At 39.2% G+C, this 14,194-nt stretch overlaps 1 protein-coding gene across 5 annotated transcripts in view; it reads right to left on the reverse strand.

Annotated features, from left to right (window-relative positions):
- The window catches only part of FOXJ3 (forkhead box J3), a 125,478-nt gene that overhangs the window by 65,180 nt on the left and 46,104 nt on the right, over positions 1–14,194 (reverse strand). For 4 of the 5 annotated variants that reach the window (XM_074334522.2, XM_019737168.3, XM_019737166.3 and 1 more), the window contains exon 3: positions 8,757–9,081. In XM_074334522.2, coding sequence (XP_074190623.1) covers positions 8,757–9,081 — 325 coding nt within the window. Of the gene's footprint in view, positions 1–8,756; positions 9,194–14,194 lie in introns of all 5 variants that reach the window. The other variant, XM_074334523.2, reaches the window with a different exon arrangement.

Raw genomic sequence — 14,194 nt, forward strand, 5'->3', positions numbered from 1 at the left:
CAGACAAACAAAAGCTGAAATAATTCATTTTGTAGCACCGGTTGGCTGGCTATATTATAAGGAAGTTCTTCAGGCAGAAGTATGATGCCAAATGAAAACTTTAAACAAAAAAGTTCCAGAAATTATAAAAATGAAGTTAAAAAAAAACACCACTTTTTCTTATTTACAATGCCTTTGAAAGATGACTGTCTAACAGCAAACATAACAATTTACTATGGGGCTTACAACATGTAAAAGTAAAATGTATGACACTAGCACCAACAATGGGTCAGAGGAATTATAAGGTTTATAAAATTCTTACACTATACAAAAAATGCTGTATTTGAAGGTAGAATGTGATGTTAAAGGTGTGTTGTGTGTGGTAAACACCCAGCAATCACTAAAACAAAATTTAGGAAGAGGTATAAAATAATAGTGGAGGTAAAACGGAATAATAAAAAATACTCAGTCCAAATCTATAAGAAGACTAATCAGACAAACTGGAGTTCACCTACCCATCATAAAAGTCCAAGGGAATAACACATCTCTACTTGGGTCACCTCCTCTAAAATGCTGAAATGTTAGAAATCTTCAAGGCTCTGCCCTCTCCTTTTTTCGTTTTACATTTGCTGCCTAGGCGACCTCACCTACAGCCGTGGCTTCAATGATCATCTGCAACACCATCTAGATCTCCGATCTAGACCTTTCTTCTGAGTTGCTAACATATATTTTCAACAATCTACTAGACATTTCCAGAAATACCTCAAACTCAACATGTTTAAAATTAAATCAATCTTTATCCCCAGTGTGATCTTCCAGTTTTCCTTCTCAGTTTGAAGAGTTATTTACATAACTGTTCCAAGCAGAAACCTCTAAGACATCCTTACTTCTCTCCCCCTCATGTAAAACAAGTCTGTCACCAAATCTTATTAAGCCTACATTCGGTCTACCTACTTTATTCCATCTCTTCTGTTACAATCCCAGTCCAGGACACCAGTCTAACCAAAACCAGTACAATAGCTAACTGGCATCTACCCTCTGTCTTCGCTCTCTGCCCCTCCTCCACCACTCTCCATCCTGCAGGCAGTTATAGCCTCACAAGCCAAATGTGACGTTACTCTTTCACTTAAAACCTTTCAATGACTTCCCACTGCACTAAGGATAAAATCCAACATCCTTAACACAGCCTCCAGACTCTTCATGATCTGACACTACCTGACTGTCTCTACTCATCCCCTCCAGTGCTCTCTCACCTCTAGGCTTTCCATTCGTTGCTCCCTCTGCAAAGATTACTGCCCTCAGCATTACCCCAGCCCTTCATCTCAGTCTACACCTTTCAATTTTTTTCTTAGTTTGAACACCAGTTCTTTAGCGAAGTCCTTTCTGACTTTCACATATTATTAGGTTAGGCCTCCGTATAATAAACTTTCTGATTGCCCTGGATTTCTCATCACACTTGCAATGATTTGTTTGATGGTCTTCCTCCTCTATATTGTACTCTATACCAAAATGCAAGTAGGTTCCATGAGGACAGGGACCTTGTCTATGAACTCAGAACCTAGAATATAATGTTTTTCATATGGTAAATCACAAAAGTTTTAAAAATAATACCAAAAGCATATTTAGAAGGTAAAAACACCCAGAGAGATAGATACAAGAGTCAAGACATGTACGTGAATGTCCATAGTTGTGCTGTCGTGGCTGCCTCAATATCCTGAATCATTCTGACTTTGGGGAAGAGCCATAAGTCACACGGTGCCAGATCCGGTGAATAAAGTGGATGAGGACACATCGGAATGTTTTTAATTGACAGAAGTTGCCGTACCAGAAGCCATGTGTGACACGGAACGTTGTCATGATGGAGGATGATTTACTGCATTTTAAAACACTCCTCAACTGTAGCTCACACCCGACGGACTGCTCTGAACAAGCTGAAACTTGTCATACACTGTTGCTAAGGTTCAGTGCGCCACTTCCCATATTGAAGATCCCTGCCTTTCCGTTGGATGGCACTTGGCAGCAGCATTCACCGTATTTCTTTTCTTTTTTTTTTTTTTTAACTTTTATTTAAGTGTGTATTTCCAGGACGCATCAGCTCCAGGTCACATAGTTGTTTCAATCTAGTTGCGGAGGGTGCAGCTCACAGTGGCCCACGTGGGCATCAAACTAGCAACCTTGTTGTTAATAGCACTACGATCTAACCAACTGAGCTAACTGGCCACCCCTCACCATATTTCTTGATGTTGAAAGGCTCCGTGTCACACATCGCTTCTGGTACAGCAACTTCTGTCAAATAAAATCATGATGGTGTGTCCTCATTCACTTTATTCACGAATCTGGCACCGTGCGACTTTTGGCTCTTCCCCAAAGTCAAAATGATTCAGGACACCGAGGCTGCCACAACAGCACAACTAAAGGCACTCATGAAAGAGGACTTTCAGAACTGCTTCAGAAAGTGGCAAGAACTATGGGTAAGTGTGTTCGAAGAAAGGGGGAGTGTTTTGAGGGGGATCAATAGAAATGTGTCGTTTATTGTAATACATTTTTTTAAACATTCACTGTGTTTTTTACCACACCTCGTGTGTGTGTATGTGTGTGTGTGTGTGTGTGTATATATATATATATATATATATATATATGTATGTATATATATATATATATATATATATATATATATATATATATATATATATATACACACACACAAACACAATGAAGAAAAAGATATTTCTTCAGATCTCACAACTTGGGCAGAGTCTACCTCTAACAACCCAAAGAAATGAAGTTGGAAGAGCAGAGAGGCAGAAATAATTAGGATAGTCCAGGTTAACCCGGAGAAAGATGGCTCAAGTTCAATAACTGATCAAGGCATATTGCTTGGCTTTGAAAATGTGAGCCCCATATGTGGCCTATTTGTACTAGAATCACTTGAGATGAATTTAATACAGATTCCTAGGCTCCATTCATGATTATTAGTTCAAAATCTCTGGAGTTGTGACTCAGGAATCTAAATTTTAAAAGCATGCTAAGTGATATTTACTTTAAACTTGAGTTTAAACAGGCACCTCCAATTCAAATCAATGACCACACTCCCACCTGTTATTTCTCTTCTTGTACTGTTAGAGCCCTGATTTCCCAAAACAACAACACATGTACTCATTTATTCTACCCTACTGTGCACATAAAATAGTTTCGGAATCGCTCCCAACTTCCAAACTTCTTTTCTTGGGGTTACTGGAGGTAAAGACTGACTCTAGCAAAATATCACTACCAAAGACAAACCTACTAAGTAAAGTTCATGATCTCTTTGCAATTCTACTCAATCTTGTATGTATCCCATGAAGGTACAGTCAGAATGCTGTTTCCAAAGTGTCTCGATTATTTTTTCTGTGTGATTACACTGCCCATTTGATATGATGTAAAGCTTATTTGTTTCTGCTTTTATTCAGTTTAAAGGTTTCCTTTTTCATACACACACACACACACTCACACACACACATTTATTTATTCTGGGTGTGGTTTTTTTTAATGTGTAAAACCCTTATATGGTTCAAAACTACATAAGTATATTCAAAATCTTATACCCTTCTATGTCCCCTCTATCTCGGTTCCATCCATCCCCTATCGGTAAACATGTGTATTACATTTCTAAGTTTATTATTCATAGGTTTCTTTTTACAACAGCAAGTGAATACATAATAAATGTTTATTCTTTCCCCACATAAAAAGTAGCATAATACACCCCAATATACACATACCACTCTTTTGTATTTTTTTATTACCCTATACTATACTCCAGTAACATAATTGGTTAATCTTCTTTAGTAAGGTGAATAGTGCAAAAATTTTAATTCCTTTTCTTATAGTTCAGATTACAAAATCATTCAATTATGGAAAATTCAAAAAGTGTTTTTTAAACTCTTATGGAATATTTAAAAAGTTATTTTTAATATGTAATCTCCCTTCAATGCCCTGGCATGAAACAGTTTTACCTAAATATTAAAATTCTGTTTGAATCCTTTTGAGTGACCATGGCAACATTTTCTCCTCTGGGTGACTTTAGTTGGCTCTGCATTTCTGGAAAAGCGGTTGATGATGGCTTTAGGGTCTTTCTTCCCCCGTCCTTCAACCAATACAAAGGAACTTCATAACTTCTAGATGACCTCCCATTTTCCCCTAACCCATCTCCCTCCATACCTAAAGAAGATACAGTGAGCAGCAGATTGTCTGAGTGTGTAAATAAATCTAAGAACAGTGAATGGGAAGTAAAACCTGAGAAGAGAGGACCTGAACAAAGGTGGGGAAAAATCAGTTTCTATTTGTCTCCACTTGAAATGCTCAAAATATTTCTACGTTTACAAAAATAAAATGAAAATAGAACTTGATGTGGCAAGTTCTAGGCACCTAAAATTGAATGGAAGAAACTTTTTAAAAACAATAATTATGAAGCAGCAATCCCTGGAAATATTATGGTTTGCCTAAAGCAATAGAATGGACCAGATAATGTCTCTGGTGTATCTTTAGTTCTAAAAGCAACATCATCCTTCTCCACCTATTCCCATTTCTCCCCTTTCACCACTCTTTCTTCATTATATCTAAACCGTACATCTTCCAGTTGAAACTGTATAACTGCTTCTAATCCAGTTTCAGACATGTCTTGGGCTGGCCAGCACAGCAAAAAATTCAGCAGATTGGATTTGGCACTCTCAGGAGGACTTACACTTCAGCAGAAGCTGAGATCAGACAGATAAATGAGAGACTTAATTGAACTTTACGTACTATTTCTTACCAAACTTGGACCAAGCCATTCAGCTTGGCATTCATACGAGTATGTTCAAGGGATCTCTATGTCCTGGCTCTCTCCCAAGTCTTCTGCCCTCTACTACGAGAGCCCCTATACTACTAAGAGGTTCTCTACTAAGAACCCCTCCAGCCAACTGTTTCCTAGGAGTGATTCAAATGACCTGCCCAAATCTTACTCTTCTTCCAAATACAGCTAAATTCCACTTCAATCGTTTTCTGATGCTTCTCCCTTCCTTGTACTCTCACAGCACTTAGGCTTTGTGCCACTCATTTTAAAACCTCATCACACTTCCTGTAAATTCTTCTAAACTCTCACAGCAATTATTAACTATACCCTTCATTTAATACTTTTTACTAGGTCATATACATACTGGGTATTTTTATGGCTTACACACAGTAGGTGTGCCCAATTAATCAACTCTTCATAGCACAGCATTCTGTATTTCTCTATTACAGAGATTTTTACACAGCATCATAATTATTTTTTTATACATATCCCCCTCATCCAATAAAGATTATGAGCTTCCTTAGGGGCTCTGTGCTAGGTTTGTTAGTACTGCCAAAGCCTAACATACTGCTCACAAGCGTATACAGTAAATAAATCCTTTTCAAATTAATAAATGGAAGACTAAATAAGCTGAGAAGAGGAGGATATAATCTAGACCAGAGATTGCAAATTAGTAGTCCACAGGCTGAACCCAACAAACAGCATTTAAGAAAACTGGAATTAGTTGACGACATTTTAAAATTGGGAAATTGAGCAAAAAAATCCAGATTTCTGACTTTCCGGGGGGGGGGGGGGGGGGGGGAAGGTCTGCCATATGCCCTAAAAGGCAACAGGTGACTAGAGCACAGCTGCTCTACAGACATTAGGCACACACTCTTTACATTAGACATGCACTCTTTAGTTGTACGTTTTTTGCTTTACTCACTTATGTCACCTGTCTGGCACGTCTGCCCCTACAATGATATACACCCAGGAATCCCTGATGGGCTTTCTAAGCCATTTATTCAAATTTTGAGCATTTCTACTCCCTAACCACGTTTTTCCAGTGCTAAACAGGTTTATCAAAATCTCCTAGACTTCCCTCCTCCCAAATCTTGACAAAAGGAGTCTACTGAACATTAGTGCCCAGTTGTAAAGCCAGAAAACACAGCTTAGATGGATCACTACTACCTGCTTAAAATGATGTTTCTTGATGCATGGGTCAAATTTTATTACATATTTCCTCCACTGAAATATTCTTTTAGAATGGATTCTTATTCAGAGTACACTGTTAACAATCATTTCTCACACTGAGCCAGCCAGTTGAGAGTTTATCTTGGCAAATTAAATTCAATAAATATTTATGCAGTGTTTTAAAAATTACAGGCCCTCTGTAATGGTTAAGATGTGAGCTTTGACATAAGGAATCGAGTCAATAATACCATAATAACTACATATATGGTGTCAGATGTGTATTAGACTTATCGGGGTGATCAGTTATATATAAATGTCTAGATATAAATTATATAAATATCTAATCACTATGTTGTACACCTGAAACTAATATAATATTGTATGTCAACTGTAACTGAAAAATAACAAACAAATAGACAATGAGCTTTAAAATCTCCAAATCTACCAAATCTCATAGCAAATCTTGGCTCTTCCATTCTCCAGCTGAGAAACTCTGGAAAGCTACTTCTCTAATCTTTAAAATTTGCAAACTAACAGTACTTGCTTCAAAAGGCTGTTGTGTGGTTTAAGCAGACAATGATACAAGGCACTTTAGTATATAGTGCCTGGCACACAGAATAAAAGCAGCTATCATCTGAGTATGAATACAGAAAGAAAAACTAATGAAACAAGATCTCTGAACAAAATCTTTAAGTTCTACAACAGTGTTATTAATGAAGCATATGGAAATACAAAATAGATTAATTCTATAGGGAAAAGATAGGTAACATATGAGCTGAAAGAATAAACAGAATAATGCCAACTGGAAAAAGGACAGAAGAGAGAAAGTCCAAGGACAATCAAGCGAAAAACAAAAGCAAGAAAGAAATTGAAGTGTTTATTTCCAGGGACAGCTACTAGGGTGAAATAGACAGAAGAAAGAATACATCAAGAGGGAACTAGCAAAAACTAAAGCTAGGAAAGAAGTCTGGGGCCAGGATTCAGGCTTTCATTTACACATTTACTGAGGCTTACTAAATGAGGCACTACACCAGGGCATGGAACAGAGAAAGAGATATAAAAATCCCTTCCCTAAGACAGTTTATTTTCTGGCATAGTGCACCATACATCATTGGTGTACAATGAATCAGTAAATGTCTTTAGTAAATCTAGTCAAAAAAGGTAAAGGCACTGAGATAGGAAGGCTTAAGACAAACAAGACTAACTACCACGTGATGGCAGACCCACAGCTCTAGAAACCCCTTCTCCCACGTGCATGCACACACACCCCACATAGTACACACCTGGCTAATTCCCATGTAAGAATGTAAACATAAAATGTGCAGATACAAAAGAAAAGTATGTTGAATTGTCTGTTGAATAACATAAATTAGGTAGGTAACTAATTTGATGGTACATCAATAAGCCTAGATAAGGAACTAGGGATTCTTAAGGAACTAGTTCATTCTAGGGCTGCAGCAGGGAAGGTACAAGACGAGCCTGGAACATTTTCTGATGTCAGAAAGTTAAAAAGTGCTAAACCAACAAAAGAATGGGGTCATGTCAAAAGGGCACAGGAACCAACCTAGCTCTCAATGGCCAGGGCTGTAATAATTTGAGTGACAATGACAGCACAAAGAATAAAATAAATATCCATGAATGCATACTATTACGACTAAATGATTGAACAAATAAATAAAAGGGAAAGGGGCAAGTCTTCTTTACAGAAGAATCCCAGTTAATAAATACATAAGAAACGAAGAAAAAGAGAAAACCACCACTGGAAAACAAAAATTGCTGTAGTTATGATCCATCAATGAATGTTAAAATTAACGAGCAAAAGTTCAAGAAGAAACAGGATACTTGAATGCCCTCAAAGTATCTCCCCAAAATATTTTATAATTTACAAAGTGAGAAGCTAATTTTATAGTGGAGAAACCTGGCACATATCACCTTAGCCAAAGAACCAAGGCTAACATGACTAGTAGTAAGACATACAGACATCAAGTACACCAAACAGACAAGGCACATCACCTCTGCATTACCCTTCCCAAAATACATTACCTCACTCTAACCATGAGAAAACATGAGACATTTCCAACCTGAGGATCATTCTATAAAATACCTGACAAGGACTCTTCAAAAGTGCCACGGTCATAAAAGAAAAGACTGAGGAACTGTTATAAACTGAAGGGGACTAAGGAGACATAACTAAGGATTGGATCCCGGAACATAAAAGCACATTAGTAGAAAAACTGAACAAAATCAGAACAAAGTCTGTAATTTACTTAGTAGTTAACTGTACTGTGTAGTCAAAAGTATTGTATCAACATTAGTTTCTTGGTGTTGATAATTGTACTATGGTTATATGTTAACATACAGGAAGTAGATGAAGGACATATGGAAACCCTTTGTAATATTTATGTAACTCTTCTATAAACCTAAAATTCTTTCAACATAAAAACTTTAAAAATCTTGGATGATGAAAACAGTACCAGTTGCAATACTTAAACATTGCTTTTTTTTATCTTAGACTCACTGTCAACTTACCTGTTTTCCAGTGAATGCTACATTATTTCTGCTCATACTTTATACTATGTCAGTCCTATAACATATAAAGCTCTAATAAGCTAATATTCTACCAAAAATAAAGTTATCCACCTAATTAAAAACACTTAATTTCCTTTGACACCCTGAAAATGACTAGCAATCAGAATTTCATCTTTAATCATATAAGCCTCCACAGAGTTTTATCTTCAATAGAAGCCAATAGTTATTGCTCACAGCATAAAAATAATTTAAATAAAATCCTTACCTTCCAACCACTGCCAGCCTCTCTATAATATGGGAAGTTATCACAAATCCACTGGTAAATCTCACTTAGCGTCATTTTCTTCTTGGGTGAGCTATTAATTGCAAATGTAATGAGGCTGGCGTAACTGTACGGAGGTTTCCCATCTTTGTGCTGTTGGACTTCTTCCTGGTCCAGGGTTGTATTTGGGTCAAGGAGTGCATTCTTCTTGGAAATTCCTGTTCCATGTGCATTTTGTGTAGCATCAGATTTCTGGATGGCTGCTCTCATGGTGAGCTGTGGTAACCAGTCCATAGATGTTAGGCTGCTCTCCAGTTCAGATGTCATCCTGAAGGTAAATAGACTCCTTAGTCAGTATCAAGGAAAGAACCCCTGCTTCTCAAAACATCCAATATTCACAAATCTAGGAGTTCCAAAGTGAGGGAAAGCCTGAGTTAAATCTGGAGGAAAAAGATTGAGTATGTTAATGACCAAACCAAATATTTAAGAAATCAACATTTCCAATCTTTTTTCTTCATTTATTTCCTCTCCAAAACAACAAATTTGGTTTTAAAATGTTTAAGATACAGAATGACACATACACACAAAGTGGTTCTGATGTCACTCACTAACACCTCAGGGCCTTTAGAAACTTAAGGCTGTACACCTGGCATTTCTTTCACACAATTTTAGGGGAGTCATACAAACAAAAGAACACCAATAGTAAAGTGAAGGCAAGAGATCAGAGAAGTAACTGAGAAATAGGCACAGGAATTGCACGGAGGGAAGAAGGTAGAGTTGAGCAGGTGGGAGGTAGAAGAGCAAAGCAAGGTAGACAATGTCAAGGAAACAAACCAGCTGGGGAGTTGACCGAAAAAAGGAACACAAACTCAGGAACACTGATGGAGCGAAAAGGAGGACAGGCAGAACCAGGCAGTTCGCCGAGGTTGCCAGTTCGATTCCCACATGGGCCAGTGAGCTTCGCCCTCTACAACTAAGATTGTGAACAACGGCTCTCCCTGGAGCTGGGCTGCCGTGAGCTGCCGTGTGCTGCCATGAGCGGCTGGTGGCCAGCGTGAGTGGCCAGCAGCTGATGAGAGCTGCGGTGAGTGGCCGACCGGCAACCGACTGCCACAGCCGGGGGGGAGCGCAAGGCTCATAACACCAGCATGGGCCAGGGAGCTGTGTCCTACACAACTAGACTGAGAAACAACAGCTTGAACCAGAGTGGGGGGCGGGAGGGTGGAAGGGGGGGAAAAGAAAACTAAAGATCTGGGTGCATTGGATATGAGAGATTAAATCACATAACGGACAGCAAGAAAAGAAGCATTAAAAGCTTGTGGACAGGCTTAACGCTTTAAACAAACATCAGTGATCTGGGTTCTGTAATAAATTTCACTCCAAGGCAATTCTGATGATACCACCCAAAGAAAGAAAAAAGGAAAAATCTGCGAGGTTAACACACATTCTGGAGAAGGGAGAACCTGCTCTAAGAATTAAAGATAAAAATACAGAAACAAAGCCTGAGACTTCACACTGGAATCACTGACTTTCAATAGAAGGTACAAACCTTTCTATCCTGGGATCAAAGAAGCAGGAATAGTGATCCTGACTATAGAAAAGAATGAATGAAGACTTCTAAGTGATATCAAAATAAAGGAAAAAGAGAAATCAAAGTAAGCAACTTAAAGTACCTAAATCAAAAGAAAAGAATTTGTGGCTAAGAAAATCCCATCTATGTCCCTTATCCCAAATGGCTGCAGGCAAAAAGCAACCTGGGGGCATGTGTCTGGGAGGCAATACAGAATAAAGAACACAGGCTCTTGATTCAGGCAGACCAGAATTCAAACACTGATTCTACCAGCTATTAGCTATGGGAACATGAAAATGTTAATTAATGTCTCTAAACCCCAGCTTTCTCATCTGTAAAATGAAACAGTAATAGTACCTACAGTTAAAACATTACTTTGAGAATTAAATGTGATAACATGCACAAAGAAATATTCAATAAGTGGTAGTTAATAATATTACTCTGAGTATCTTGGGAGGGTTCTAATGCACTATAAAGTAAACCAGATTAAGCACTAGCAATTATAAATCAAGAGACAACCATGAGGATTCTATCTGTGCTGCGAGTAGAGTCCCATTGTGTCTTGTTTTTCAAATATTTTGATCCAGTTTTACCTTTCTCATTTTCTCAAATTACCTCCTCCATCTCTATTACATGAATTTCTCTGGAACCTGAACTTTAAGTTCATCTATGCAGAGCCTTCAGAGATTGTGGGGGGGGGGTGGGGGGGGAATCAAAACCAAAATATCACCAGCCTGCTCTATCTCAGCCAGAAATGCTTGATCTCAGCATGAAATAAGTTAAAAGGACTTATGGGACAAGGAGACAAGATAATTCAGAGATCACAGAATGTCAAGAGAGTGAGTAAAGTACCCTAAGATTAGAGACCGACCAATGCCTTCGATCTAAAGATGAAAAACTAAGGTCTACTGAAGTTAAAGACTTACCCAAATTCCCACAAGAGTTAACAGAACTAAAACTAGGGCCCAGACCTGATACCCAATCCAGCAGTTTTTCTACCACACCCCATCTGTAAAACGAGCACAATATAGTACCTACTCCACTAATATAAAGTTCTCAGAACAGTGACTGGCAAATAGTATTCAGTAAATGGTAGCTACTGGTGGCAGTGGTGATAATAGTTGCTGCTATTATTAGTTACATTTCATTGTCTAAACATTTATTATACCATGCTGTCATCCTATTTGCCTCAATTAAGTCTCCACTGAGTAACTTTATTTTGTTCAAATTCCCAAAGCAGTCAGTCACATTCATTTTCAAAGTGAATATAAAGCATGTTCCAAATTGGAATACAACTGATATTGCAGATGCCACCTATGGAGAACCATCTTTAAGTTGTTTTCTGTACCAGTGTCACAAATTGAGACTTTACGAGTCTCAGCAATGTAATACAATAAGTAGGTACTTAATAGGTGTTAGAACACTTAACAAGAATTTATAATTACATGTACAGGGCTATGCTTGAATAAGATTTCACACACACACACACATAAAATTCCTGTCCTCCAGGGACCTACAGTCCAATTATGATGGTCAAACACAAGAAAGAGCTGAAAGAGTACAAGCTGAGCTCTCTGTGTCATAATGGTTCAAAAGAGGGAGAGACCAGCATGGACTACAGGTCTAAGAGATAGAGAAAGAAAAAGAGGTAGAGACGAAAGGAGTTCAGCTAAAACTTGAAGAAAGTGAAGATCTTAAACAGGCTGGAAAGACGGCCCCTAGTCATCGAAGACATCGTAAGAATTATTCCATTGTTTTGCTTATGTTTTCATCAGTTGGGCTACAGCAGATTTGAAACGCACAATAAAATCTCTCTCGAATTAAACTCTGAAAAAATGGGGCTTCTGTTTTATTTGCAATTTATCAAATTTTATATATTCTTGGTAGTGAGGTAAAAAATGCCTCCATTGCTGGTGCTTAGGCTGGCTGCTGCAGCAGTTCTCCATTAAGCATCGAGAACACAAAAAATGATCATTAGATTTGGCCAGATCATCAGTAACTTGAGAAAGAAACCTCTTACTGGAATGGTAAAGACAGAAGTCCACTTGTATAAAAGAACAGATGGTAGGGTCTGAGGAGTCTGGTTATGGAAATCTGGTTAAGAAATGTCAGGCCCTCTGGCCTGTGCGGGTGGAGGTGTTCTGGTCCAGGACTGAGGTGGAGGGGCTCCCTGGGTTCCACCTTGGTGCTTGGTCTTTTTTATCTCAGTATTTTCACAGCAGTGCTCATCTTTCCCCCCAAAGTCTGCCAGCAAGTCCATGCACCCCTAAGCAAGTCCTGAATCCCTCCACTCGTCTCCACCTCGTTCCTCACTCTTCCCGAGATCTCAGGAGCAGGTTTTCCTAACGGCTTTCCCCAGTCCCTTCCCCATGATGTGAACCCCACACAACAGCCAGGTACCACTCTTCAGGCTAAGACGCCCCATACCTCCCCACCACACTGTGAATAAACCCCAAACTCCTGGCCTCTGCCTCTCCTGGCGCCCCTGAAGGCCACAGCGGGCCCCATCCCTTCTTCCAGCCACCAAGCTCTTTCCGGCCTCGTGACAATCACGCGTGCTAGGCTCTCTCCTCCTTGTCACGCCTCCTTGACACGCCTCCTTGTCACCCCTAAGGGTTCAGCTTCAGTGGCCTGTTCTCACAGGCCTTCCCTGGCCACTGCATCTAATGTACCCTCTCCAGTCACCAATACCTCCACAGTGCTGGTCACAACCTGTTCCTTTGTGTACTGGTTATTGCCTGTCACAATGTGTGAATTCCACCAGGCAGAGATCACGTGTCTTGGTCTCCACGAACTCCACGCAGTGCCTGAGAGCCTGTTCATACAATCCCATTCAGTGACCCTCTCTGGGCCTCCCTTTCTCTACTGAGTGTGAGTTCAGCTCTGTCCCTGATGCACTGTGTGATCTTTTAGGACCTCCCTACCCCTCTCTAACCTCAGATACCCTATGCATGGAATAGGGCTCATTTTTGCCCTTCTGGAAGGATGGGCTAGATCACAGATATTATGGAGGGGGTATTACGTGTAGTGACTTGAGTGATTCTCTTATTCTTTTCTGTCTCCCCAATGCCTAGTAACATAGTAGGTAAAGGGTCAATAAATGGTGGTTAAATGACTGAAATAGTGACTATCTAATGAAGGTGTGGGTGCTCCTCCCAAAACAAGTGAGACCATACACGTTTAAAAGCTAAACAGGGAAGGTGAAAGAAAAGAGGACTCACTAGCATGAAGTAAGAATCATCACAGGATCAAAATCCTTTACGAATTGGGAAAAAGTATGACTCTGCACAGACTGACAAGTAGTACTACACAGGAACAGAGACAGTTCTACTGAAATAGCGAAGGAAAAAGGGAAGATGGCAGCAAAGATAAAAAGATAACATTACTTGTAGGACAAAGCAATCATGGAGCACTTATATCTGAAGTTCTTAAATGTACGATGGTATCTGAAGTTCCATCGTAAAAGAAGTTCCATGAGGAATTTTTTCTGCATAAAATGAAAAGAGCATCAAGATATAAGACCTCAAAACTAAGTCATGACATGGAGGAGGGGAGGATGGTCCTACTTTATAAAACTGCCACTGGCATGACCCCGAATACACTTTTTAGCTACTTTTAGCACATCGCTTGGCCTCCCTCTGCAACTTCCCTAACTCCCCAGGAGTAGACAACACTTACTAAGAAAGTTTTCAGAAAGTGGGGAAATGGGTAGAGATATTGTTGGCTCCCTGAATGGTAAGAGAACACATCAAGGAAAATAAAAGGAGTAAGAATAACAAGGGTAACAATGTTGTGACCTAGATATTCCTGAGTCCTCCCACTCCACTCCAGGTACTTGGCATTTCATCTTAAGACTTGGCAGCATGTGAAA

The sequence above is a fragment of the Rhinolophus sinicus genome, chromosome 14, assembly GCF_057876585.1.
Source record: "Rhinolophus sinicus isolate RSI-liver-muscle chromosome 14, RSI-T2T, whole genome shotgun sequence".
Taxonomy (NCBI): Eukaryota; Metazoa; Chordata; class Mammalia; order Chiroptera; family Rhinolophidae; genus Rhinolophus; species Rhinolophus sinicus.